Below are 24,597 nucleotides of genomic sequence, written 5' to 3' on the forward strand. Positions count from 1 at the left end.
GCCGAGTTAAAATGCGTAACCGGAAAAGAAGGTGTGCATGCCTGGCACGAACACTCAAAGCGTGTTCTAGCGTGTTGCTCGTACTGACTCAGAGCAAGGGTGAGATGTAGGTGTAAGGGCAGTGCGTGTTCGTCGGGAACCTAGTGCATAAGATCGGTCAAGGCCCGTTCTTACACTGAACATTGCGAATTGCGAATTGCGAATTGCTCTAATACAAAAACTTGATGTTTTACTTGAAAGGTATTGATTTCCGTAGTGTCTGGTTGTTCCCCAGCTGTCTCATTGTTCCTGCCAAGTGCGTCTACAATGAGACAGTGGCATAGCTGTGGCCAGTGACGGAAGAATCATCATCAAAAGAAAATCTTTGGAAAATCTTGATGAACAAGAGAAAAAATCTTGCTTATTTGGCGGAACATCTTTTTCACTACTACACTTGCAAGTGTAACGTCACACGTCGAAAAAATACCTGTCCTATTTTGTTGATGGGAAATGCGTGTAAACAAACTGAAATAAATCATTATAACGGGTACTGACAAAAAAAATCATCAGCAGATTGATTTTCTTGGAGAATTTCGGGAGCGATTTTCTCCTCCTCTCTTTTTCGCGGATGAAAAAAGTCCGCAAGCAAAAATGATTTTTTTGTGATTATTCCATCCCTGGCTCTGGCTGTAGAGGTCGGATTGATCTCATATTTTGGTCAAATTTAGAACACTTTAAATGAATGAAAATGCAACAAAAAGCTCATTAAAAAATGCTGGAAATATAATGTGTGTCCAAAACATCGAAAATCTGTTGAAATCTCGGTTTTGGTAGCATTTTCAAATCCGGGTTCAAATGAACCCATAAACGTATTTTTTTAATACCCCAGAAACGTTAAGCTACAATCTATGTAGGGGTAAAAAGGGTCTTTGTCATCGGCGTTGCATCCCATGTAATGCTTAAGTTCAAGAATCGGCCCTTGATTCTCAACCGGCACATTCTGTCGTTGACTGGCCATCACCCAATCACGCGCTTCGCTATTTCGCCCAACACGGGTGCTCCCAAATTCATCCACTACCTCGTATCTTTTCCCATCTTTTTTCCAATTGCCAATCGTAGGTACGTGAATCGTACGCCGCCTTGAAGTCGATAAACAAATGGTGTGTAGTTTTCGTCATCGGTTTCAGCTTGCTCCACAGGAATCAAGAGAATCCTTTGTACGCTGAGTTGCGGATTGTATCTCAACGTTTATACTGTCCTCGATGATTTTCTCTCGTGTCTCACCGTTCAACAGCTATTGAAAATGCTCCTTCCACCTAGCCGATAGATTGTGGTCGTATCGCGTCAACCATTTTTTCGTTTTTTTAGGGATTAAGGATTTTCGGCACAACAAACAAAGCCTCCTCATTGATGCTCAATAACACTGATTGTTGTAATATAATTGCAATAATAGAATATTTTACACTGTTCCTAAATACACACATCTAAACACACAATTAGGTACAAACTGTACAATTACGCACCTGAATCCGCGCTTGCGACCCCCCTTCAAATCAAACTCCCATCGCTGTGCACATCCGGCACCACTTTCTGACCTCTCGTCACAGCGGTCGTACTTGCCGACGATGTCCCAGCACCCATGTCACCGGCGGCACACGTAATGGTCGGAATATGACAACCCTGCAGCGAAAAGCCCTGATACTCGGCCACGGTCGGTTTGAGTGGTGATTCGAGAAGCAACGCTCGCGGTGAGTCCTCGTCCAGTAAGTTTCCACCTACTCCGGTGGCATTCGGTTCCAGCGCAAGCTGTGGCGTCATCTTCGGAACTAGCGGATCGAACTCTTCCAGGTCAAATTTGGACGTTGGTTTGGGGTGATCTTCCGCCGTGCTGTTTTCGCCGCTGTGGTCCGAAAAGTCAAAGTCGTAGTTGATGTTCCGGATGCCGCGGATGAAGGTGTGCGCCATGTCATCTGGGGTGGCGATCTCGTCCAGCGATTGCGTGTCAAAGACCTTGTTGTAGTCGAAGATTGGGGACGCCGAGAGCAGGTCGGCCGAATTGCTGGCGCTCATGCCGGAGTACGGTGACAAGCCGGACGACCGGTCGTCTACGAGCGGGAGAGTTGGAGGTGCCAGCGTGTCCGACAGGTTCTTCACCAGGTCGTCAAAGTTCGGTTGAGTGGCGGGCACGGCCGTCGGTTCGACGGCGGACTTTGGCTTCGAGTCCGGGACGCCGACTTCGCCCACCTTGATGGCCGACACCAGATTGGACTGGAAGTGGCCGCCGTCCGACGATTGGCTGTTGCTGCCGGCGGAGCTGAAGAGTTGTGCGTTGCGCTTCTCCAGGCGGCGCGGTGTGCGGATTGGTTGGAGCACGAGAGGGGTGCGCTCCAGGACTTCGGCAACCTTGCGGCTGATTTCGTTCTGAAATAAAGTAAGCAAAGCTAGTTTCAATAAAATTTTAATTTAGGCACTTAAAAAACTCACATTAAAACTCTCAATGTCCTCATTCAGCAGCTCGATGTTCTTCAATATCTCGTCGTTCCGCGCTCCCAGCCCCTTCATCGTCTTCATGTTCTCCGAGATCAGGTGCAAACTTTCGCACGCCATCAGCGCACTTTCCCACGCCGACGGACCGCTCTTTTCGCCCGTCATCAACGCGTTAAACTCGTCCGCCGACATGGACAGCGACTCCGACGTGAGGTTCTCGATGAACGAGATGGCACAGCACAGGTTCGTAAAGTAGTAACCACCCTCGCCGGACATGAGGCGGCGTGCGTTGCTGAAGCGCGTAATAAAGTTGATGTTGCTGTGCAGACGAACGGGATTCGCTTTGAGCACGACGAAGATGAACGCCGGAAGGAATTCGTCCGCGCTTGCGGGACCGCCGACCGACTGCTTCAGCAGGCTGAAAATGTTCCGACAACAGCGGACGACGCATTCGAGCTTCTCCTGCGGCGAGTGGAACGAATCCATCGAAACCAGTTCGGTGATTGCGGTGTAGACCAGATCGCGCACTTCGGAGTTGACCTCGTCGATGCTGCACACCAGATGCTTTGCGTTGATCCAGTTAAGCTGGCGGATTCGCTTCTGAACTTGCGAGTCCTTGTCCTCGTCGTCTGTTGTCGGTGGAGAAAACAACCGGCCATGGTTCATGGTCATGATGCACTTCTCAAAAAAGTCCAGCACCTGCTCCTTGGTCTCCTGCGGCACATTTGCAAACTTGGAGCTATCAACGTTCATGTACTCTTGAAATTTCGTGTACCCGTTCTGCACGATATCCGACACTTCCTCAATGCTGCAGTCGGCATGCTTCTTGCGAATCTTCTGGTCCAACATCTCAATAAAGTATTTGAGCTCACGCTTCGCAGCGTCCTCAATCTTCAGCGCCTTCAACGCTTCCTGGTACTCCTGCTCCAGCTTGTCCATCGGCTGCCGACTGTGATGGCCATGACTTCCATGCGATCGGGAGTGCTTCTCCACCGTTTCCTTCGTCGGCCCACTCTTCTTCAACAGATCCATCAAATTTCGTTTCTTTTTCTTGTCCTCCTCCTTGGGGGCACCAGCCTTAGAAGACGGTCCCTGCAACACCCTCGCATGATGTTCCGCCTGGTGCTGCGGGTGGTGATGATGCTTCCCCGACCCATGCTGGCCATCGCTTCTCACGGGACGATACTCTGCAAAAACAAAACCATCAACCTCAATCTCATTTAATCAGCTTGACCTGTTGGGAAACCTACGCCTTATGTGCCGTTCCTTTATCGTGCGCTCGCGATAACACTTGGAGCACAGACCGTGCCACTGAGCATTGCCGTAAAATCCGCACCCATTGAGGCACTGCAGATCTTTCTGCTGGATTCGGGGTGTTTTGATGGAGAACATTTTGCGCGTACAGATTTCAATTTACCACAAAAAAAGGACACGACAAATAATACCAACACTCGCGTTTTCTACGCTGACATGATAAATTTGAACGGGAATTTCACGATTTGAACCCCAAATTAACGCATTAATTTTGCTAGAGAAATCGATTACACACACGCCCCGCAGCCAAAACACGAAAATGCACTCAGCTGTTGTTGACAGCTGGCGCAGCCACGATGTCAAAACAACTGCAAACAGTGCGGCCAGTTTCGAACGGTTGTTTCGAGTTGAAATAGTCAAAAAGAACACAGTTTGTTAATACCACCAAACAAACTCAGCGCTATAGCGTCAGCTAGATGAGCTGATTTGCATTCCGTTACCGGAAGATAAGCACCGAAGGCCATCTCGAAGAAAAATCTGTGCAAGCGTTTTAATTTTTTTTTATTTATTACGTTACTGGCCTATGTTGCCATAGTTCGGCCAAGTTTTTTTTTACAATTTCAAAAATTTGATGATATTTTTTTATAATTTCAAACGTAGTCCTACGTCAAAATAGGCTTCAGCAATCTTCTCTTCAGCACTTGGGGTTTTATTTTTTTTTTTCTTCATCGCGTTGTTCGTCTCCAGAATCGGTTGCTTTGTCATCGTCATCAAGGCACGTTCTTTTTTCGTCGGATTCCTTTTTTTCTTCTTCCTGTAGCTGCCTCTTGGTTTTACCCTTTCGCCACACAGTAGTGAATCCCTCTTCATCACTCTCATCAATGTTTAGAGTAATGATTTGGGACTCAGCTACTATTGGATCGGTTAGAGTTGAAACAAAAGGAATTGGCTGGATGATTGTTGGCTTGGTCTGCTGTTGTTTTTTGGCTACTTCTGAGCAGCTTTTTCCCACGTGGCGTTTCAGTCCACAGCGTCGACACGTGGCAATTTGTTCCGGGTGAGTTGCTAGGGAACAGTGTTTGGAGATCGTGACGTAGGAAGGGACGGGTTTGGACAGCTTCATCTTCAGCACCCGCACACCGTTTGGCACACCGGTGATTAAGTTCTTTCAAACCTCGTCCCTGACTGTCAGCACCTCTCCGTATTCACGCATGGCTTCGGCGATTAGGTTGTTCGGCATATCGGGCGGCAGGTCGTGAACCCGGACGTCGACGGTATTGTCGTCCACGTAAACCGGGATCGCGATTTTGGTGACCAGGTTAACCCTGAAGACGTGCTTGAGGTGATGATCGTTTGATGTCTTGAATGCGGCTGCGGGGTCCGCCATCTCGATCAGCACGCAGTGGCGGATGTTGTGCAGCTGGATGCTCCGAAAGTCTCTGGAATCTAATCCCAACACATTCTTCACAAACCGCTGGACATGGTCCAATTTGGGGCATTCCGGGAGGACGCTGAAGTCTACGACTTGTGTGTTTTTGCGGACAGCACTCATTTTAAAGAGGCTGCCGCAACGCGTCGATTGTTTGGCAAACAATAGAGAAGCAAAGCACTGAAATACGTCTTGTACGCCCGAGAAGTAATTGCCAACTGAGCGTTTTAAATTTGTAATTTGTTGTTTTATTGGTTACGATTATTAAATATATTGAATATGAAATAAATAAATTATAACCTGCATTTCTGGGTTGCTTGAATACTAAAATGATTTATTTAACTAACCAATCACGTAATTTAGTAGTAACATTCACAAATTTCAAAGTTTTTAAGGTAATTTTCATTAAAACAGCTGAAAATCGCGGTCCAGCCAAACAACTCATTCGGCAGTTTGATCGCTAAACTCATTTATGAGTTTCAGCATTAAACTCATAAATGAATTCCTCCACGCATGGTCCAAAATGAGTGAATCGAACTTGATTATCAGGGGTATAAAAAAACACCCAAGAGGCAAACACTGAAAATTTGGGTTATTGGAATTTTTCAAAAAAAAAAACTCCAGAAATTAGAATTCCACGGACACTAAGTGACTCAAAATCTCAAATTCTGACTTTAATTATTTCTGATTGGGTTCGGTTTTGACGAATACTGAGTGATTTTTAAATAAAGGCTAGTATGGAGATCGGAAGGAAAGGGGTCAAGAAACAGCTTTACGAACAGCAGAGCAAAAGAGAGGGAGCGTCTCGGGGAGCGTTTTCTTGGGGCTTTTTTCAACCCTCTCTGGCTTGCTTCCACTACCGCTGCTGCCCATTTGAAATTTTTCTTGACCGATTCCTTCCGAAGTGCATACACCGCTTAAAGGAATCAAAATAAGGGACCATCCACAAACCACGTGGACACTTTTGTAATGCCAATATCTCAGCAACTAATAGTCCAACTCGATTCAAAATTTTAATGTTGAAAAATGATTTTTTTCCAAAAAATATATATAAATTGTTGGAATCAAGACTTACATTCTAAATGGGCTTAATATTGAATGTTTATTTTTTTTGAAATTTGAAAAATACATTTTTTTGAGTCTAAAAATTTTAATTTAAGATTCTTTAAATCTTAAAACTCTAAATTCAAAAAATTCTAAAATTCTAAAAATCTAAAATTCTAAAATTCTAAAATTCTAAAAATCTAAAATTCTAAAATTCTAAAATTCTAAAATTCTAAAATTCTAAAATTCTAAAATTCTAAAATTCTAAAATTCTAAAATTCTAAAATTCTAAAATTCTAAAATTCTAAAATTCTAAAATTCTAAAATTCTAAAATACTAAAATTCTAAAATTCTAAAATTCTAAAATTCTAAAATTCTAAAATTCTAAAATTCTAAAATTCTAAAATTCTAAAATTCTAAAATTCTAAAATTCTAAAATTCTAAAATTTAAAATTCTAAAATTCTAAAATTCTAAAATTCTAAAATTCTAAAATTCTAAAATTCTAAAATTCTAAAATTCTAAAATTCTAAAATTCTAAAATTCTAAAATTCTAAAATTCTAAAATTCTAAAATTTAAAATTCTAAAATTTAAAATTCTAAAATTCTAAAATTCTAAAATTCTAAAATTCTAAAATTTAAAATTCTAAAATTCTAAAATTCTAAAATTCTAAAATTCTAAAATTCTAAAATTCTAAAATTCTAAAATTCTAAAATTCTAAAATTCTAAAATTCTAAAATTCTAAAATTCTAAAATTCTAAAATTCTAAAATTCTAAAATTCTAAAATTCTAAAATTCTAAAATTCTAAAATTCTAAAATTCTAAAATTCTAAAATTTAAAATTCTAAAATTCTAAAATTCTAAAATTCTAAAATTTAAAATTCTAAAATTCTAAAATTCTAAAATTTAAAATTCTAAAATTCTAAAATTCTAAAATTCTAAAATTCTAAAATTCTAAAATTCTAAAATTCTAAAATTCTAAAATTCTAAAATTCTAAAATTTAAAATTTAAAATTTAAAATTCTAAAATTCTAAAATTCTAAAATTTAAAATTCTAAAATTCTAAAATTCTAAAATTCTAAAATTCTAAAATTCTAAAATTCTAAAATTCTAAAATTCTAAAATTCTAAAATTCTAAAATTCTAAAATTCTAAAATTCTAAAATTCTAAAATTCTAAAATTCTAAAATTCTAAAATTCTAAAATTCTAAAATTCTAAAATTCTAAAATTCTAAAATTCTAAAATTCTAAAATTCTAAAATTCTAAAATTCTAAAATTCTAAAATTCTAAAATTCTAAAATTCTAAAATTCTAAAATTCTAAAATTCTAAAATTCTAAAATTCTAAAATTCTAAAATTCTAAAATTTAAAATTCTAAAATTCTAAAATTTAAAATTCTAAAATTCTAAAATTTAAAATTCTAAAATTCTAAAATTCTAAAATTCTAAAATTCTAAAATTCTAAAATTCTAAAATTCTAAAATTCTAAAATTCTAAAATTCTAAAATTCTAAAATTCTAAAATTCTAAAATTCTAAAATTCTAAAATTCTAAAATTCTAAAATTCTAAAATTCTAAAATTTAAAATTCTAAAATTCTAAAATTCTAAAATTCTAAAATTCTAAAATTCTAAAATTCTAAAATTCTAAAATTCTAAAATTCTAAAATTCTAAAATTCTAAAATTCTAAAATTCTAAAATTCTAAAATTCTAAAATTCTAAAATTCTAAAATTCTAAAATTCTAAAATTCTAAAATTCTAAAATTCTAAAATTCTAAAATTCTAAAATTCTAAAATTCTAAAATTCTAAAATTCTAAAATTCTAAAATTCTAAAATTCTAAAATTCTAAAATTCTAAAATTCTAAAATTCTAAAATTCTAAAATTTAAAATTCTAAAATTCTAAAATTCTAAAATTCTAAAATTTAAAATTCTAAAATTCTAAAATTCTAAAATTCTAAAATTCTAAAATTCTAAAATTCTAAAATTCTAAAATTCTAAAATTCTAAAATTCTAAAATTCTAAAATTCTAAAATTCTAAAATTCTAAAATCTAAAATTCTAAAATTCTAAAATTCTAAAATTCTAAAATTCTAAAATTTAAAATTCTAAAATTCTAAAATTCTAAAATTCTAAAATTCTAAAATTCTAAAATTTAAAATTCTAAAATTCTAAAATTTAAAATTCTAAAATTCTAAAATTCTAAAATTCTAAAATTCTAAAATTCTAAAATTCTAAAATTCTAAAATTCTAAAATTCTAAAATTCTAAAATTCTAAAATTCTAAAATTCTAAAATTCTAAAATTCTAAAATTCTAAAATTCTAAAATTCTAAAATTCTAAAATTCTAAAATTCTAAAATTTAAAATTCTAAAATTCTAAAATTTAAAATTCTAAAATTCTAAAATTCTAAAATTCTAAAATTCTAAAATTCTAAAATTTAAAATTCTAAAATTCTAAAATTCTAAAATTCTAAAATTCTAAAATTCTAAAATTCTAAAATTCTAAAATTCTAAAATTCTAAAATTCTAAAATTCTAAAATTCTAAAATTCTAAAATTCTAAAATTCTAAAATTCCAAAATTCCAAAATTCTAAAATTCTAAAATGCTAAAATTCTAAAATTCTAAAATTCTAAAATTCTAAAATTCTAAAATTCTAAAATTCTAAAATTCTAAAATTCTAAAATTCTAAAATTCTAAAATTCTAAAATTCCATTCTGGTTGTTTTTCAAAGGTCCAAAAAACCAAACTATCATTTTTTTTTCTTTTTGGGTGATTAATCTCGTCCGAAGAAAGAGATGATGCTCGGAAGTCTCCCTGCAGAGACGAGAAAGAAACCCTACAAAGTGGTCTGGCCAGTGCGATTTGAAATGCTTCCAAAGAAATGATATTAAATGAATAAGACTTCCCACAAGACTTCCCAACTAACCATCTAAGAGACCACAACATTTTTGTCTCTCAATTTTTTGACATTTTGCAGGGATGGAACAACAACAGTAGGGGCCCAGCCGGGCCCAGCTATAAAACCAGCTGCAAATCTGCTGTAAAAGAGCTTTTGGTGCAGATGTCAAAACATTTTAGCTTTTATCCGCAGTTGTAAATGCGCTGTTAGTGCTGAACAGTGACTTTATTTAGTGCTGATTTGTGACTTGGGTTACCAATTCATCGAGAGAAGGAGAAAAATGGGATCAATTACCTGCGAAGCAAGATGAGCTCAGTAACACCCAAAAAGCAAACACTTAAAAAAATTGAAAATTTTGATTTGTAACCAAATTTTTTGATCACGAAGTTCAATTTTGTCTAGAATTTGGTCTGCCCAGTCTGCCCTCAGTAAAAATAACAATTTGTGTTTTTCTTCAACCCGTCCTCACCAACCGGTCTACCGCGCGCGCTTCCATTGTCATTGTTGACCCGTCGCTTGACAGTTCGCGCTGTCAAAATCGTGCTTCTTTTTTGTGTTGCTCGCCTTCAGCCAGCCGTTTCAGTTCGTTCGTTCGTTCGTGCAGTGGCCATCGGGAAGGAAAGGCAAAAATCCGCGAGTGGTTCCGCGTACGAGGAAGAACAAACAGAAAACAAGTTTTTAAGTTTTTCGAGGCCCAGCCCCGGAGCCAGTCCGCCAGCCTGCTAAAATGTCCGATGAAGCCACCGAACGGGAACAAAGGTAAAGTCGTCAAAAGTTGTTCCGAACTCGGCAGCGGCGAGGAGCTCGAGAACATTTTCGACCTTTTTACATAATCAGTTTTTTTTGGGAAATGTGGGACGGGGTCGTGGCGGAACAGGGAGTTGTGGTGGCAGGAAGGATCGGCAGGATGGCGCGCTCTGTGAGAGCGTGGGACGGGAAAGAAAAACAGAGAAAAACACATGAAATTGTGTAATCTTGTCCGAAAAAAGAGATGATGCTGGGAAATCTCCCGGCAGGGAAGGGGAAGGAACCCAACAAAGTGGTCTGCCCAATGCGAATGATATTAAATGAATCAGACTCACCAATTTATCGAGAGAAGGAGAAAAAGGGGATCAATTACCTGCGAAAGTAACATTCCAAAATGATGTTGGAAAAGCAAACAGAAGAGAAGAGAAATAATCGGAACGAACGACGACGACGACGGGAAGAGTCGATTGTTCCAGTGTGCAGTCTACCTTAACCTTGAACTTTCAATCTCTTTTGGTATCAGCAGCTCGCAAAACGAGGGGAGCGCGAATGCGTAGTTTATGGAAATGTTTATGACATTTTTCCAACTCTAGTAATATCAGTTTTCATTATTTCTCATAAAATAGTTTTTTGTAACTATCCATAAATCTATTTCGCAAACTGTTTATTCAAATTTCTTGATTTTTTTTTTGGGAAATCTAAATCATTTATTTGGTCTGGTCATGAACATACTCGCAAAATTCATACATTTCCCTGAAAGTACAACTAATTACCAATAGATTGCAACCAGGAGCAAATTCCGGATGTGGTCTATTCGTTTCACTTTCAGGACCTAAAGCTTGGTATTGAAAATTGTACAGTTTCATTTATTCGTCATCTTCTATATACATAAAAAATTTCGACGGTTTTGTTCAAACGCAAATCAGTTCAATACGGAGCGTCGTATTGAGGTGCTTTTTGTTGTGTTGGGTTCGTAAAAGTCCAAGGAAGGTTCTTACGCCAAAAAATTACTGCAGATTGTATGGGAAAAGCTGCGTAAAATCACATTTTGATCACAGGAGGCTGAATTAGGGGAAATATACACCTATCTTCGTCATATGAAGAGCCTGATGCTCGATTAAAGCTCCAAAAATACTATTTGGGCTATAAACTTACGAACAACAGCACCGCTTCGAGTAAGCACGCAAATTTATGCCATTTACTGGCCAAAAAGATCAAATTTAATGCACTTTTGATCATAACTGGAGTTTTTTTTTTGAAAAGATCCTAAAAACCAAATTTTCATTTTTTGCTTTTTGGGTTTTTTTTAGAACCGCCTTGAGTCAGGGGTAATCAAAAACACCCAAAAAGCAAAAAATGAAAATTTGGTTTATAGGACCTTTTCAAAAAAACTCCAGATAATGTCCATTTTGAGAGACCATTTCTCATTATTTTGGTGGCACAAACATCCACACGCAAGATCAGAGGTTTACTGCTTAACAAAAGTCGCCATCAATATCTTTTCACTTGCGCTAACGATTTCAAAGCGCTTAAGATATAGAATTGCTTCCAACTGCCGGCAACATGTTCTTTTGAATATTACTTAGTTACTCACTTGAAAAATAATCCCGAAAAATGTAAATAATTAGCAAGCACCATCAAAAAAACAAACGCGCTAAGTCTTCTGACGTTTGAATTTTGAATACCCATTCCAATCGAAGGCTGAAGAAAACCGAGCGAAGAGCAAAGGCAAATAAAGAACAAAGGGTGGCCACCAACACCACCAACATGCTGGTGCAGCGCCTGTTAGAGTGAGCAAGTTTTCCCCTAGCAAACAAGCCAGAACCGTCAGGAAACCAAAAAAGAGCAGGACGAAATTTGCCGGGAAGAGCTTGTGTATGATAAAAAAGATGTTTAGACGACTACAAAAAATTGTGTTTTTTTCTTGTTTTTTTTACATAACCTCAAATGGCCGGGTCTGATCGCCACGGAAAAGTAAACATATAAATTATGAGCAAATTCCGGCTGAATAATGTTTGAAAAATTAATTAAAATCCTATCAATGTCACCTGGTAATGATTTTGAGATTTCGGATTAAAAGATGACCGTGGGTGAACTTATTTTGATATTTTGATAAAATTGGTTTAGTTTTAATTCAAAAAGTTTATGTAAACCCCTGGGCTTTGTCATAATGAGTATCATAGGTTTGATGCTTGTTTGGCAAGGAGTATGAATTGATGCGATGTGGAATTAAAATCTAAGTTTTCAGTATATTGCTGAAGCTTCTATTTTTACAAATGAACACCACTTCATGCTACGAGAACCCACTTTGACGCAGTCTCAGGGCTTAATCGATGGCCGGTAAGCTGTCATCGAGACAAGGAGGTTCTCCGATAGTGGAAATATCACATTTGTACAATAAACTGCTACATATGTGATTTTTCCACGGAGTAGCGAAGAAGCCGCCATCTTGGAAGTTCAGATAACAAACACTGAGAATCAGTATTATACATATTGCTTTGGTAACACGAAGTATGTTATCCTGGTTAAACTCAAAAGTACCATGCAAATGTGTAAAACCAAACTGAAAAATGTGTAATGCCGATTCTCAGTGTATAGGCGCAATGTTTGATCGACCAAAAAAAAAAAAGCAAAAAAGGTAAACAGAAAAATCACTTTTTCGATATGAATTTTCAGCCAATATTGGGAAGGAATCTCCAAGGATATGAAAGAATTTGCCATCAGCAACACAATTGGGTCCTAAAATGAAGCTTAGATTGCTGATAACGTCATGATTCGAATTCCCGGACGCTTCGAAACCCGGACACTTAATCTTGTGTTATCAATTATTTGGATATAAGTTCGCATAATGAATGTCAAAACTGTGTTATTTGATGAATTCCAACATTAACTTTCATTTAAAGTTTGTTTGAACGCTGTAGTTAATGCCAAAACAATTAAATACAATAAAATTATAAGTTTACCAAAAATGCGAAACATTTCACTTGAAATATTTCATAGGCGTTCGAAGCACTGGGAAGGCAAAGCAGAAATTTTTGGTTTCGATTTCCTTAAATTCTAGCAAATTTTTATATAAAATATCGATTGTTTTGATGTTAACAGCTTATTTGAGACCTAAAGAATGCCATTCACTAATATTTCAGTAAAAATTTGTGCTATTCATAAGTAAAATCGAGTGTCCGGAATTCGAAGCAAAAGTGTCCGGATTTCGAATCAGCTTTTATCAGTGTCCGGGATTCGGAGCACAACAAGTCATTTTAATTTGCAAATTCTGATGAAAAATTGTTAGAAAACACATATTTTGCATGAATTTTCTTGAAACTGACTGTTTATACTACATCCTGATGATATTTCTACATTTCCAACTTATTACATGATTTTTTGCCAGCTATAACATAAATGATATGCTACTAAGTGTCCGGATTTCGAATCATGACGTTATTATTGTTTACAGCGATAAAGCTTATTTTTCTGTGTACAATGACCCATTGTACGACCATAAAGGATTTAAAATGGATTTTTAAATCAATTTTGAAGAATTAACCTCGCGGTCCTTCTTGACAGAAAAGGTCCTGCTTGACAGCTCGTTCCAAGGGGACTATAGTTGATTCATCGAAAAAATGTTGTCTTGTCAAAAAAAATTGCATTAAAATGAAAAAAAAAAACTGATCAGAAATGGTTTTTAATCGTGTTTTTTACCGTTGTATATAAAAATTGACATAGGGCTTTAGTACCCAATTGGGTACTAAAGTCCTTTGTCAATTTTTATGTACAACGGTAGAAAACACGATTAAAAACCATTTCTGATCACTTTTTTTCATTTTAATGCAAAATTTTTTTTGACAAGACAACATTTTTTCGATGGATCACCTATGGTCCCCTTGGAACGATCTGTCAAGTAGGAGCTTTTCTGTCAAGAAGGACCGCGAGGTTAATTTTTCAAAATTGATTTAAAAATCCATTTTAAACTCTTTGTGCTCGTACAAAGGGTCATTGTACTCAGAAAAAAAAGCTTTATCGCTGTAAACAATAATATCAGCAATCTAAGCTTCATTTTAGGACCCAATTCACGTGTTTTTTAGGTATTTATCGTTTGAATTGCGGGAAATTTGAAAATTAAAAAAAACCCAAACAATGATTTATTATGAGCTACCATTTGACAGCTAGTGCTTTTGTTGTGGGCTCTCATTTGACAACCGTGCTAATTAGGTCTGCCTGTGTGGATCAATCGGACCGCGCACTGGATTCACAATCCAGAGGTCGCCGGTTCGAATCCCCAGGCGGACGCAAACAAATTCTAAGTGTAAATAAAGGTTTTCGGTGCCCTCTCCCCGTGCCATGCCTTCTCACTTAGGAGACCCGGGAGGCGGAGTCTTGTCGCAAAAAGAACGATACACGCCTGTGGATCCGTTGACGAAACTGCAAGGTTTAAGGCTAGTATGCAGATCGGAAGGAAAGGGGTCAAGAAAAAGCTTTACGAACAGCAGAACAAAGAAGAGGGAGCGATTTCTTGGGGCTTTTCTTCACCCTCTCTGACTTGCTTGCGCTGCCGCTGTTGCCCATTTGATTTTTTTCTTGACCGGTTCCTTCCGAGGTGCGTATACCGCTTTAAGAGGGCCACATTATAAGGTGTTACACCGATTCCATTCCGCTAATTAGGTTTTACAGCGTGACGTCATGAGCGCACACGCACACACATTTTTAATGAGACACACGTGCAAAAAATGTAAACAGTGCAGCCAAGCTGTCAAATTTTTAACCTAAAAACCGAGTCGGCGTAAAAGCTAATAGAGTTATTTACGTGCGCATGTATTGTGTGTACGTACACGAAAAAAAGTGAGGTTAAATTTTGTCCGGCCAGCAAAATCAAATGGTGCGCTAGTGTGTGTACGCGAAACGCCATAAAGCTCTTTATCGACTGTTGTCAGTTTGCTATGGTCGGAATAGGGTTGCCATCCCCCCGGATTTTTCCCTATCTTAATGTGGGGGTCAGGTTAGGATGCGGGTTTAAAAAAAAGTTTTTGTATAATTTATGATTTAAACTATAAATATCAACTTTTTATCCAGCTTTTTAAGCGAAAATGGCGTTCGAGTGGTGGTGAAAATCGCGCAGTGGTACCAACATTGCAAAAAAAAGTGTGCCATGGAATGACAGCTACATTTTTTTTCTAATGTTGGTGCTACTGCGTGATTTTGACAATTCGGGCGTTCACCATTCGAACGCCATTTTCGCTTCAAAACCTGGATACTTTGCATTAAGTTATTTAGGGACAACATTAGAAATAGGGAATTGAGTAATTCTATCAGAATTGGTGATTTTCATTAAAGTAGCATAAAAACCATTCTGATTTGTCAAAATTTCCATAGAGTTTTCTAGATTTTTGGCTATTAATTAAAATGTCGGGGATTTGAGATAAGAGTAGGACTTATTTGAATAATTGAACATTTTGGACTTATGAATAACACACAACTGTGCATTTATTCTAGAGTCAGATCCATACAGCGTCAGTGTTTATTTGGTCGAAGTGTACTAATTCATTGGCGGATCCGGTTCTAGTTGTAATGTACGACAAGACTACTGACGGACGTGACAGGACGAGGGCCCAGTTTATAGGTTTCGACATCAACAATGTGCGGTTGGATCACCCTCCCCAAAAAAAAAAAAAATCAGATGAAATTTGTTTTTTTTTTTAAAGAACTTTTCAGTTCCTTTTGCGGTCCTAACAACACCCCAAAATTAGGGAACGATTGGTTAAGTCCACTCTTAGAGAATGTTTTAAAGCAACTACCAGAGCATCCAAATATGAGTCCAGTCCCTATTCGTTGAGTACAGAGTATTTAGTGCTGATAACTAATTAAACATGGGAGAGACGGCCCATGAGTAAAGCCAGAACCTAATAGATTCATCATAGTTCTTGTTCTGTGCTACCTGATTGTTAAACTTCATACAACAAAAACTCTTAAAATTGCATAGCCACTGCACAACTTCGTTGAAGGTTTTTTTTTTGGTTTTCGGCTAGTTCTAATTGATTCCATTCCACATATTTACTAACGGTCAATTTTCTCCCTTTCCCCGGGGCGCTCGCGCTCCACGCTCGACTGCGCGCGCCTTCAATACCCATCAACTCAACCTGTAACAATGGCCAAAACATGCCCACAGCAAGTAGTTTGGCAGCACACCACCACAACACTATTCCGCGGGCATTCAGGCAGACCAAAATCGCGATAACCGCTGTGTGATTGTGAGATACGAAAAAAAAAACGAAAAAATAAAATCAGCTGGTCCCGAGAAGGCCTCCCAAAAGACACGCTCGAGCCCCGTGGGCCATGTCCACTTTTGAAGAACTGAAACGCCTCAGCCCAATCGAGTGAGTGTGATTTTTTTTGTGATTTGAGCCCGGTGCGGAAGGGGAAGTTTTCCCTCACCCAATTGGAGTTGCGTAGTGGTTGTTCTTTTTTTGTATGATTTCGAGTAGTTCACCGATTGGCCCTTTTCTTCACCGAGTGTGGATCTGATTTGCGAGTCTCGATTGCGCGGAAAATTTTGTCAAATTTGCTTGTTTCTAGAGAAGTTTTTTTAATTTTATATTTTTTTGTTGTTCCAAATTTGACCTCGTTTAGAAAGTTTAAAACTCTTCAAGATCACTTACCGACCATCGTTTCTTAATTCCACAGCGAGCTCAAATCTCCGACGGTGCACGTGATCCGGGAGGTGTACGAGACTGAGAATGCCCACGAGACGTTCGAGCTGGAGCTGGACAAGGCGCTGTACGCCAAGGCGGACTACATCATCATCGAGCCGACGCGGCTGGGCGAGGAAACGGGCCGCTGGATCGCCGTCGGAAACTGCCTGCACAAAACGGCCCTCGTCAGCGGGGTGGCCTCGGTGGCGGCCGGTAAGTTCTGACCTACTGCATTCGTGCTAACTCATGCAATCCACTTCAACGAACCATCTTTGCGGTTAACTTTACGCACTTGGCCTGGCCGTTTAGAAAAGAAAAATGTTGGCAGAAATCGCCCCAAAAGTCTTCACGATGCTTCCGAAAAGATAGCTGCGCTAGAGTTAGATTTGATTAGATTAGCATTTAACGATGGGTCGAAACAGAGAGGCGGCAAAACTCGAGCGGAACTAGCGCGAGTTTCTTAAAAAAAACTAGCCTAATCCACCTATGTTGGTGCCTTCTTCACTCTTTTCCAACAATTTGTGATGTGATGGGTTTGGACGACACAAATTCTATCTATTTTGTTTAGATCCGGAATAAAAAAGTACATAGTACATATCGCTTACGTGCTCATAACTAGAGACAGGGTTGCCAGATATGTAATGTTTTGGACTCGTTGGAAAGGTCTTTCGATTACCTTAGCTACAATGGGTCGGAAGATTGATCCGGGCTAAATTTATATACGAATAAGTGAAATCCGGCTTCATAAAAATACTTAAATATCACATAAGTGGTCATAACTTGAGACAAGCTTGCCTGATCATCAATGTTTTAGAATCGTTGGAAAGGTATTTCGATTACCTTACCAACGAAGGGTCGAATGATGGATTGGGACATTGTTTACATACATTTAAGTGAGATCCGGCTACAAAAAAAGTACATAAATATCACTTAAGTGGTCAGAACTCGAGACAGGGCAACTTGCCCGATCTTCAATCATTGGAAAGGCCTTTCTTTTACCTCAAAAATCAAACCAACCACATTAACGACCCCAGGTCTTTTGTGGTCTCTATTGCAAGTTTCTGCTCGAACCTAGGAGTCCAAAGGCTTGAATGGGAAGGCCACCCAAACCTCTTTCTACTCAAAGGAACCTTCCACCCCAGGGTTCGAACTGACGACCTTTGGATTGTGTTGTTTGTACTGCCACTCAAATCAAGTCCGTTCCATATGTAATTTCGGCCATTTTGAGTTAATGATTCAGTTTGATTCAAAATAATGTAAGCTATCACAAAAACTAATAAAATTTAGTAGTTTATTCTCGAAAAACATAGCAAATGTCACTTTTTCGTGAATTCCTAACACGTAGCCTTATTCTTTATGTGAACTAATGTCAAATACATAAACAATGACTTTTAAATCCCGCCGTTTGACATGCATGATTTTTAAAACTCGCCAATCAAATCGCAGCAAACTGGGAGTTGCTGGGGAAAAATCGGAAAAGTACTTGTCAAAAGTTTTCTGTTTTTTTTGAAACGGTGGTGTTTTTTCGAGGTTCGGAGAAAAGTGGCTAAATTATTTTAGGAACCCGAATCCCTAGTTCCAACAATTCCGATAAGAGTGCTGAAATGATCTTTAGTTGTTCTGGACACGTGATGTTTGTTGCTAAAATTCTCAGTAATTATGTTGCACCCCGTTTCATTAGAAAACATGACGGCAATTCTGGTTGGCGGTTTGGGTTACTAAAAAATGTTGAGGAAAGACTGTACGCCAGAAAAAACTGTTTTTTTTTTCTTATGACTTGTTTGCTTATCAATATCAATGCAGGCGAATATTTTGCTTACTGCCTTGATTTGAACGAAAAATGATAACGAAAAACAAAAAAAAAATGCTTTAGACAATAGACAAATCCAGCGAAAGCTCAACGCTGCTTTTTGATGGTGAGAGATTTGACAGCTCCCATACTAAATGTCTCGATTTTCATACTTTTTGTTAATTATCTTTTAAAATAAAATACTTAACATATGAAAACTATATATTTTTGGTGCCCAAAATTCCTGCTGAATCGAATGGTGTACTTATCTCGATTGCAAATTTTTGAGCAGTTTTCATTTTAATAATATTCTAGACACATTTTGTGCACCTAATCAATCAATACTTTTATCATAAATAATCATTTTATTGCTTAAAATTGAGTTTTCCTGAGCTCCCATATTCAAATACATGGAAGCTGTCATTTCTAACACCATTGGCCACCTAGCGGCCATTTCAAACTGGATTCATCTATCTAAGGAAGTGAAAAACGCAACTATGTTCTCTTATTCTTTTATTTCAAGTTTTATCCCAAACCTCTTTTATTTCGTGTATAATAATTTTCCAGCATAGACAATTTAATAATATGGCTAATCAAATTCGCTACAATTTTTTCAATTCAAACACTCCCTTAAACAACAAGATGCACCACCCTAAAACATATTTATTTCACTTGAAAATTTGTAAATAACAAATAACGCATAAAAAGTCTTCTGCTGCAGTTTCATTCAAACATTTTGACGAACATTTCTTAAGTTTCCACTCCACGGTTCTCCAAAAGCGGTTAGCGGGTTTACTTCACTTTTCATCATCCGATCTACATGCGGAACCACGAGATCCATTTTTTGAGCTTGATGAAATATCGGAGATCGGGATTCATAAAATAACGTGGCCAGTTTGCTCCGGCTTAATCCGGTCCCATAAAAAACATCACCGTTTTAAAAGAAAACACAAAACTTTTGACAAGTACTTTTCCGATTTTTTTATAGCAAAATGTTCAGAATGAGTTTCTGAACAAAACATAGTACTCGGTTTCTGTCAAACTTTAAATTGTTTACATGTTTCATCACAAAATGTGCATAGTGCCCAAGGGGTGTAAATACTTTTTTTTACATACTGTACGTCAAATTAAACTTGTTGCCCCAATCAAATTAAACTTAAAAACAGTCATGCTTTTGAACGGGTTCTCCGTTCGTTCAAGTTCACAAAGCAACACGAAAAATAACAGCTCAGAGAACGAACGCTCGTCTCTAAGAAACGTTCGTTCAGTAGGCTTTTTTGAAACGAACGGAGAACCCAGTTCAGAACTTCAACATTTTCCTTTGATAAGACCTCAGTAGACTAGCGAAACTTCATGGACTGTTAATCATACGTTTACATATCAGTACTGCTAGCTTAGTGGTAACAATTCGGTTTAGAAATCATAAGTAGTGAGTTCGAATCTCTTTTTTCCTGAACTAGAAACGCAATGATTTTTTTTTAATCACGGTGGCAATAATTTTTCGTCTTCATTTTAGTTGGGGTGCTTTTTGCTTTTTAAGCGGTATATGCACTTCGGAAGGAACCGTTCAAGAAAAAATCAAATGGGCAGCAGCGGCAGCTAAAGCAAGCCAGAGAGGGTGAAGAAAAGCCCCAAGAAATCGCTCCCTCTCCTTTGTTCGTAAAGCTGTTTCATTTAGTCTCCCTAGCCTCCCAGCTGGAGTGTCCCTTGATTGGTATAAAATGTAATTTCAGTCGTCGTCAAAAAGTTGGTACCCAACCGCACAAAAAAAAAATATTTAAAAAACTGAGATTCGAACTCACTTCTTTCGAATACTGTTCATGCATGTTACCACCGAGCTAACTAAGCTCTGTACAAATTATTCTACTGAAAGTTTATTTAAGTTTAACAGTTGCCATAGAGAGCCTTTGGCTACAGGCGGTTCACAGAACGCGTTCCAAACTTTGAAGAGAACGGCACGAAAAAGTGACGTTCTGTTTTTGGAACGAAAAGCAATGGCTCCTGCGCGGTGGGTTCAGTTCGTTTTGAAGAAAGAGAACGAACGCAGAACGGGTTCCGTTCAAATTGCATGACTGCTTAAAAATGTAAAAAGTCAGAATCGACCAGAAATGACATGGGACAATTATGCGTAGAACGGAAGTATAGTATAACAAACTGTGAAAGTTTCGTCCCCATTGAGGCACCTTGATACGACCCGAATCGTAAAGTTCCCTTCTACGGACGTAGAAATCAAGCATCTATCACTTTTCCGTGGTTTCTGGTGAGGCCGGGCTCGTTCCCGGAGGATTCGACGGGAGGATTGCAGCCCGCTACTTTTGCCCCAAGTAGGCCCAGCACAATTCTTCACCGATTGCCCCCTCTCGAAATCAAGTGTTTCAATGCCAACTTCTCGGCCAGCAACGCACCACACAGCAGATTCACCTGCTCAGCTCGGTCATTTCAAAACGGTTTAAGGTTGCACTGGGGATGGGGTCCGAGCCATGTAGCTCAGTGGTAACGCTTCCGCCTCGTAAGCGGTAGATCGGTGTTCAAATCCCGGCTTGGACCAACACAACTGGTGATCTTTTCCCTTCTGGAATCGATTGCTTAGTAAAGGGAATGTAGTGTATCGTCACAAACTGGACCTTATCCCGACACCTTAGGGAGGCGACCTATGGAATGTTCAAATTAACCTTAAAATGTTAACATTAAGTTAATTAAAAATAAACTGTCACTGAATCCGCTTTGTAAATGCCGGCCCCGATACTCTTCAAGGGTGTTCCCTTCAGGAACTGGGAAAGATTTACTTTTTTTACTTACGCAGCTATGAATGAATAAACAAACAGAGCAAACATAGAACGCCCAAAAATTGACCAGCGGGGCAGCATCAGCAGCGAGGGATGGTAGCTTCGGGACCTCGTATTGTCAAATGCGACCGTTAAACCCGAAAATACAAAATGAAGTTTTAAATTGTAAAACGATTTGCCAGTACACGATACGGTAAAGATAAACGATTCCGACAAACATTGTTCCGTCAAAGGCGAACATGTTATTTAAACCAGAGAACGGCCGAAGATAATTATTTCGAAATTGATTTGGGAATCAGTAAAACATGCTTTAGAACATGGTGTATGTTTCCCCGGGAAATAGGTGTTGGGAACAAGTAAGATGCACAATTCCGATGAATCAGCTCTCTTTCTAAAAATGTCGATACGAGCGTCTTCATTTGCACTTCACTTTGCTCATTTATGATAATCGTATTTCGAACGAGTGATTGAAAGATGAAGTCCGTATTAGAAAAGAGCAATTGTAACTGTTCTAAGAAACTTACAGTAAGAGTATGATGAAACTAAACCAAGATCCAGGATATTTTTGTTTGAACGATTTGTTTTATTTCATTTTTTTACAGGACTGATCTGGCGCGATCGGCTTCTGTTTTGTGCTCCCCTCTGTGCGGTGTCCCTGTTTTGTACCGGTTTGTACACAATATCCTGGTCGTACGACCCCTGTGTTAAGTATCAAGTGAGTTTTGTTGGGTGCCGGTGTTTTGGACAAATTCTGAATTCCCAATTTTTCTTTAAGGTTGAGAAAAATCCTAAAAGTCTGTCGAAGGTCCCGAACGTGAACGACTTCTCGTCGCCGATCGTGTTAGTGTACAGCAGCAACACGTACTCCAAGTACAGCCACCGGATCGTGACGGTTCTGGCCGGGTCGTACGTGGCCTGGCGCATCTACCAGATTTTCAAGTAAGTTTAAGCCAGCGACGCGACGCTTTGCAAAGAAGGAAAATGGGCTTTAAATTGTAACAGTAGGGCATCGCTGCTAGTGCCTAGCAGCGGCACGATCAGAACAAGTTTTAAACGGTTTAGGTGAGAGGAAAAAAACACAATATTTTGGAATATATTTCATAGTTTATCGTAAAGGAAAAAAGAAACCAACATCGGACACTGTTGTGCGAGACCAATAATCCCTCGAGTGTTGACAAACACACACACTCACACTCACAAGTAGTAAAGAGCTAGAGGAACCTCTCGTTGTCTCGAGCTGAGCTCGATGAGCACGAAGAGAATGCCCCAACCTCCCAATCCCCCGTCACGAGCAGGCAAAGAAGCGCTTTCGAACCGTTAGTAGTGAAAGTTTTTTAGTTTTTATTTGTCGTAGCGAGATCGTCGTCGTTTCGTCGATTGTTGTTGAAATCTCAGAGAACAAGAACAGTACGAGCAGCAGCAGCAGCAGCAGTGAGTGTAACTACGTACGAACCTGTGATCAAACGCCAGTCAGCTGAGCTGAGGCTGAGGCAGGGGAAAAGCGAAACAAAAGACACCATGAATTGGGGCGGGAGTTCGCCGGGGCCAGGGGGCGCCTTGCATCACTTGAGCTATCCTTCCCGGTTGGACAGTTCTGTCCTCGTCTTTGCCTCCACAATCTGACTGCCTGTACAATTAAGCTGATATCATATTGATATCGATTGTGATTGGGCCAAAGTGCGCGCGCGTTCGTTATTAAATTTTTGCGAAAAAAAATAATCAAAATTCAATCTTTCCCCCCTCACGTTCCCGATAACGAACTTCGAAAACACACACACACACACGCAGATTGAGGACAATCAAGCTGCCTCCACTGATTTTTTGTTTGTCTTATTCAAGTGCGATTCGTTCGTTGTGTTGTTTTTTATTTGTATGTTTTTTTAGGGTTTTGTTTTTGTTAGATTTCGCAAACTTTTGAATGAGAAACCGAATTCAGGTTAGAAAACAGGTGATATTAGGAAGCGCCAAGAAGCGAATTGAGAAAGAGAAAGAGATGAGAGGAGTAACTTATTGCATTTAACAAAAAAGAGAATAAACAGAAATCCTAAAGCGAGCACGCAGATAGTGGAAACCGTAGTTTGAAATTGGTCATATAATACTTAGCTGCACAAGTGTCGTCACCAATAGAGAGAGAGAAAGAGAAAGAAATAAAAGTGAGTTTTAAGTTTGCTCAAAGCTTCAATCTAAAGAATTGTCTTGTTTCATTGTAACGCAAGCTGCTTGAGGAGTTCTCCCTTCCGCTCATAAAATCGGAAGAGCTGTTGTAACTCGGGAAGAACATCCTGCACGCGGTAGTATTATGTTTTAATTGTATGAAAACAATAAGCCGTTGAAATGAGTGGAAACTCAACAGAACTGTGTAAAAAGTAAATATATTATTCAGTCAGTACTGTCATTATAGAAGAATAGATATAAAGTCTAGTTTTGCAAAAAATAGCTCATATTATTTATACGAAAGAAATTCCCACAATAATGAAAAATGCTTAGCTTATATCTCTACAGCTTGATAACTGGGGCTGAGAATATCGGCCTTCGTTAGCACGATTTTATTCAACCATCAGACTGATCGAGACGTTACCTTTCCCAGAGGGCAATTAGGCTAACCAAGTCCGGGTACTTAGTCTAATGGTTAAGCGATCTGCCTTTCTAGCAGACTAGATAAGGGATCGAAACCCGCCTGGACGTAATTTTTTGACGAACCCTAAGGATAGATTGAAGGTGAATGTTGCGAAGACAAAGTATCTGCTGACAGGAGGAACCGAGTCCCTTAGGGCTCGCATAGGACCGAGCGTGACGATCGACGGGGACGAGTTCGAGGTCGTGGAGGAGTTTGTGTACCTGTGATCGTTGGTGACGTCGGATAACAACTGCAGCAGAGAAAATCGCAGGTGCATCATCACCAGTGATCGTGCCTACTATGGACTACACAAGACCTTACGGTCTGGTACTCTTTCCCGACGTGCAAAGTGTACCATGTACGAAACGCTGATAAGACCCGTCGTTCTCTACGGGCACGATACGTGGACGATGCTTGGAGATGACCTGCAAGCGCTTGAAGTTTTCGAACGGCGAGTGCTCAGCACGATCTTTGGCGGCGTACGTGAGAACAATGTATTTATGCTACGAGCTGGCGCAATTCGGAAAGTCGCCAAGGCTGACCGGATCAGGTAGGCCGAACACGTCGCGAGAATGTCGAACGCGCTGGATGCCGTCTATTTTTAGACGATGACTCAGCACTTTTCCACTCTTGCACTTAAAAAAACCAGATGGCAGCACGATGTAACGCCACGTCCCTATTTAGAGCTGGTTGGAACGCGACGGAGGGGGCGCAACGCGCAAGGTGAGCAGACCTGATTTTTTTTCTGTACATGCTTTTTGTGTGCACGTTTTCTCATACAATATTATATGCTCACAAAGGTGATGTGCATGCTTTTGCATGCGATTTTACCATCGGATTTTTTGCTGAGTTGCTTGAGTATAAAAAAACAAATCCAACAACAGTTTG

The 24,597-nt window shown here is 38.8% G+C and overlaps 2 protein-coding genes across 3 annotated transcripts; one reads left to right on the forward strand and one right to left on the reverse strand.

Annotated features, from left to right (window-relative positions):
- Window positions 1–1,386: 1,386 nt before the first annotated feature.
- On the reverse strand, window positions 1,387–4,051 carry LOC6040981 (rab5 GDP/GTP exchange factor). The gene is made up of 3 exons (XM_001850250.2): window positions 3,717–4,051; window positions 2,464–3,653; window positions 1,387–2,400 (listed from the first exon to the last, which is right to left on the reverse strand). Exons 1-3 carry the CDS (start codon window positions 3,856–3,858, stop codon window positions 1,528–1,530), a joined length of 2,205 nt encoding a protein of 734 aa, XP_001850302.2. The 5' UTR covers window positions 3,859–4,051; the 3' UTR covers window positions 1,387–1,527.
- A 5,586-nt stretch (window positions 4,052–9,637) lies between these two features.
- Window positions 9,638–23,280, forward strand: LOC6040983 (transmembrane protein 11 homolog, mitochondrial). 2 transcript variants are annotated; one of them, XM_038263399.1, is made up of 5 exons: window positions 9,638–9,846; window positions 15,995–16,202; window positions 16,510–16,730; window positions 21,695–21,807; window positions 21,868–23,280. In XM_038263399.1, exons 2-5 carry the CDS (start codon window positions 16,162–16,164, stop codon window positions 22,033–22,035), a joined length of 543 nt encoding a protein of 180 aa, XP_038119327.1. In that variant the 5' UTR covers window positions 9,638–9,846; window positions 15,995–16,161; the 3' UTR covers window positions 22,036–23,280. The 2 variants fall into 2 exon arrangements, with proteins under 2 accessions (XP_038119327.1, XP_001850301.1); XM_001850249.2 differs by lacking the exon at window positions 15,995–16,202 and having other exon boundaries at window positions 9,639–9,846.
- The last annotated feature ends 1,317 nt before the right edge of the window (window positions 23,281–24,597 follow it).

Source organism: Culex quinquefasciatus, chromosome 3 (assembly GCF_015732765.1).
Source record: "Culex quinquefasciatus strain JHB chromosome 3, VPISU_Cqui_1.0_pri_paternal, whole genome shotgun sequence".
Lineage (NCBI taxonomy): Eukaryota > Metazoa > Arthropoda > Insecta > Diptera > Culicidae > Culex > Culex quinquefasciatus.

Bases quoted from the DNA above. Each gene is read 5' to 3' on its own strand.
- LOC6040981 (XM_001850250.2), bottom strand. From the start codon at position 3,858: ATGTTCTCCATCAAAACACCCCGAATCCAGCAGAAAGATCTGCAGTGC. The intron at 3,654-3,716 runs GTAGGTTTCCCA...TTGTTTTTGCAG, and splicing joins AAAGGAACGGCACATAAGGC to AGTATCGTCCCGTGAGAAGC. The intron at 2,401-2,463 runs GTGAGTTTTTTA...ACTTTATTTCAG, and splicing joins AGGACATTGAGAGTTTTAAT to AACGAAATCAGCCGCAAGGT.
- LOC6040983 (XM_038263399.1), top strand. From the start codon at position 16,162: ATGTCCACTTTTGAAGAACTGAAACGCCTCAGCCCAATCGA. The intron at 16,203-16,509 runs GTGAGTGTGATT...TTAATTCCACAG, and splicing joins AAACGCCTCAGCCCAATCGA to CGAGCTCAAATCTCCGACGG. The intron at 21,808-21,867 runs GTGAGTTTTGTT...TTTTTCTTTAAG, and splicing joins ACCCCTGTGTTAAGTATCAA to GTTGAGAAAAATCCTAAAAG.